The 3,068-nt window shown below is 37.5% G+C and overlaps 1 protein-coding gene across 1 annotated transcript in view; it reads left to right on the forward strand.

Annotated features, from left to right (window-relative positions):
* LOC135195026 (uncharacterized) overlaps window positions 1–2,587 on the forward strand; it is an 8,806-nt gene extending 6,219 nt beyond the window's left edge. The window contains exons 5-6 of the mRNA XM_064221334.1: window positions 126–410; window positions 976–2,587. Of these exons, the coding sequence (XP_064077404.1) occupies window positions 126–410; window positions 976–1,707 (1,017 nt within the window). The 3' untranslated portion in view covers window positions 1,708–2,587. The remainder of the gene's footprint in view (window positions 1–125; window positions 411–975) is intronic.
* Window positions 2,588–3,068: the final 481 nt, after the last annotated feature.

The following is a 3,068-nucleotide window of genomic DNA, read 5'->3' on the forward strand; positions in this document are numbered from 1 at the left end:
TATGGATTGTAATAGTGTTACCGAGAACTCCACCAAATTCTACCGAATGTTTCACATAGCATTGTTGAACAAGAGGTAAGAATAATCATCTCACAGTCAAACTGACTTGTCCTTCTCAATTTCAGGAGCCCAGTAGCTATTCCCGAATACCCGAACCTTACTCGACCATGGATTCCTCCTCCTCATCATCACCAGGGCACACGTCCCCTACCTCCCATCTTAGGAAAGAACTTCTTCGCCCCGTCACTCAGAACACCTCTGTGCTCTTACAGCAGCAGCAGCAGGTTCCTGCTATTCCTTTGTCAATACCACATCCAGTAATTGCTCTTAGGGAGCCTCAATCCAAGCCTCAGCCTCCACTTCGAGAGCCGCCACCATTAATGAAGATTGCTCAGAATATTCCCACAATGGTGAGTCCTTACTTTCTTTGTTGAGCCACATTGGAAAGAGATAATTTTGCTAGAGTAGCTAACTTTCCCATAATAACTAACATTCCCAAGGTTTTGAAGGAATTGCTAAGTATTAGATACACTTTTTGGGAGTCATGACCCCAGATAACCCCCAATTACATATAATCAACTGTAATGTAAAGCTTGTCAGTAAAATGTAGTCAGTGATTTTCATTATCACCTCTAAATAGGAAATTAAACCATCTCTAAATAGCAAATTAAAGATGATAATGATACTCAAAAATTAACTTGGATAGTTTTCTGTAATTTTTAAAGATATTTTGAAATTAAAAGCTTGTCAGCTATCCGATGAACGCTAGATTTTTTAAGCCTATCTAGTTTGCTACAGTTATTGTGAGGTGCGTGATACAATGATGTATTATTATAAGATTATATTAGTAAAGTCTGTTATTTTTTCAGGACATGACAGTAACTGCTTCATTAAATTAACAATAGTGATCAATTTCGTATGATTGCTTTGTTTAGAAGAGCAAACTTAGGTAAAACTTGATGTTCCTTTTTTCAGGTAGAGGAGTGTGAGGTGGGAAGCCGGGAACCGCCACGTGGTCTGGTGAAAGACATGCAGGCTAGCCGAGGGAATGGCCACCTCATGGTGACAGCTCCCCCATCGTACCATTCTCATAATATGAGTTTTGAAATACACAATCAGCATTTAGGACCTGTTTTAGTAAATGCTGGATCGCCTATACAGATAAGCTCAACCTCAGCTTTTAGCCAACCTAAGCGTCAGAATAATGGCACTGCGAAAAACCACAATAATAATATATTCAAAGGAGATGTCATTTGGTATGACAGTGAAAAGCCCCTTAATCTAAGTGGTGTTCAGTTGTCTCCAGTGAAGAATCCAGATTATTCAAACAGTGAAGATCCCTTCCTTGGGAAAATAGTAACAAATCGCAAGAAGAGACTTAGGGGTCCTAAATCTTGGGAATTCCTTGTTAGGCTGTTGAAGGATCCTACAACAAATCCAAACCTCATTCGATGGGAAAATGAAGCTAATGGCATTTTCCGCTTAGTCCAGCCTGCTATCATAGCCCAGAGATGGGGTAGAAGGACGGGAAAACATGCCAGTGAGAATCTCAGCTATGAGAACTTTGCTAGAGGCCTCAGGTACCACTATGCCACAGGAGCTCTGAAACCAGTATCAGAGAAAAGTTTTGTCTATCGATTTGGTCCCAAAGCACTCAAATCGTTGCAGGAAGGTAATAATGTAGTTTTTTCTCAAACAGTGGTTTAAAACTTGGCTAGGTTTTTTGAGTAAATGGTGCATATTCTGGTTTCAGCAGTACAAGTATCGGCATTGAAAGATGTTTATGTAAAAGTCATTCTTTTTTATTGTCTTGTCAAGGTTGCTGACATAACTACCTATTTTCATAGTCTGTTCCTCATTATCCTCCCTTAGGTTTATTGCCTGTGTTATCCAAGAGGTTCTTCGTAGACTCCGGTGCCGTAACTCTTGTACAATATATAGGCAATTCCTATTTGTGATATTGGATCTCGAGTTTCATATGCTGTATTATATTTATGATATAAATATTCTTCCCTAAGGGGCCTCATATTATTTCTGTGCTTTCAAGTGCTCATGGCTTCCTGTACTTCAGAAAGATGCTCTTCAGAAAAATGTCCACTTGGAGATCTCAGCTCCTGACGAAAGCTTGAAGTAAATTCTTTTTTGCTAAGTTTTTGTGCCAGAAAGTGCAATCATAAGTGCCAGCAAGTGCAATTATAAGTGCTGTGCTATTATGAAAATAGTTAACAGCTGAAGATATGTTTCTAAAATAGCAAGACTGTGATGTAAATTATCTCTATTAGTAGTTTATTAGCTAAGTAGAGATATGTTAAGTGCCTCTCTTAATGCATATGCTTGATGTGCCTTAGACAGAACCCTTTGTAAATAGAAGTGTTTGTTAACAAAGCCCCATTGGGTCGATGGGGTCAACTCAGATAATTCACCGTCTCCTAGCAAGAGGAGAAAGACATTTCCTCCAGTGGATCAAATGACTGATAATTTATTCCTTAATATGAAAATTAAGGCTCTTTGACTGTTAAATATTTGTTATGTTGTTTAATTTTATTAAGATTCTTATTATTGAAGAAAATAAAATTTATGAATATTTTTTGGTGTCTTATTATTTAAAAATTATTTTGTTGCTTCGCTCATCTTTTTTTACGCAATGTACAAGTCGTCCACTAGCCCCTAACCTGTAGAACCTATTACTTATCTATAAAAAATAATTTATTGTATTACTAGCAGAGTAAATTCTGAACTGAAAAAATCGGTGTCCAGAAACGTAGGGCCCAGAAGACCTCAAGACAATAAAAGAATTCATCCTCATGAATTTTTATATGAATCTGGTCTTCTTGGGATCGTGGACTTTGTATGCTCACCCTATGTGCTGAATACTGATTAAACTTAAACCACTAATTTTTGTTTAGTAGAGTTTGATGTGAATTTCCATTCGGCCCTTATATCCATTTAGACAATTTTGGTGTAGTCCTTTGAAAGTCTTGAAATATGCTTCGTAGTCTGGTCAATACTAATTTACTTATTATCTAATTTTGGCTTGGTCCCTTGATAGTCTAGACATGTGCTTTGGT

Source organism: Macrobrachium nipponense, chromosome 15 (genome assembly GCF_015104395.2).
Source record: "Macrobrachium nipponense isolate FS-2020 chromosome 15, ASM1510439v2, whole genome shotgun sequence".
NCBI classification, from domain to species: Eukaryota; Metazoa; Arthropoda; class Malacostraca; order Decapoda; family Palaemonidae; genus Macrobrachium; species Macrobrachium nipponense.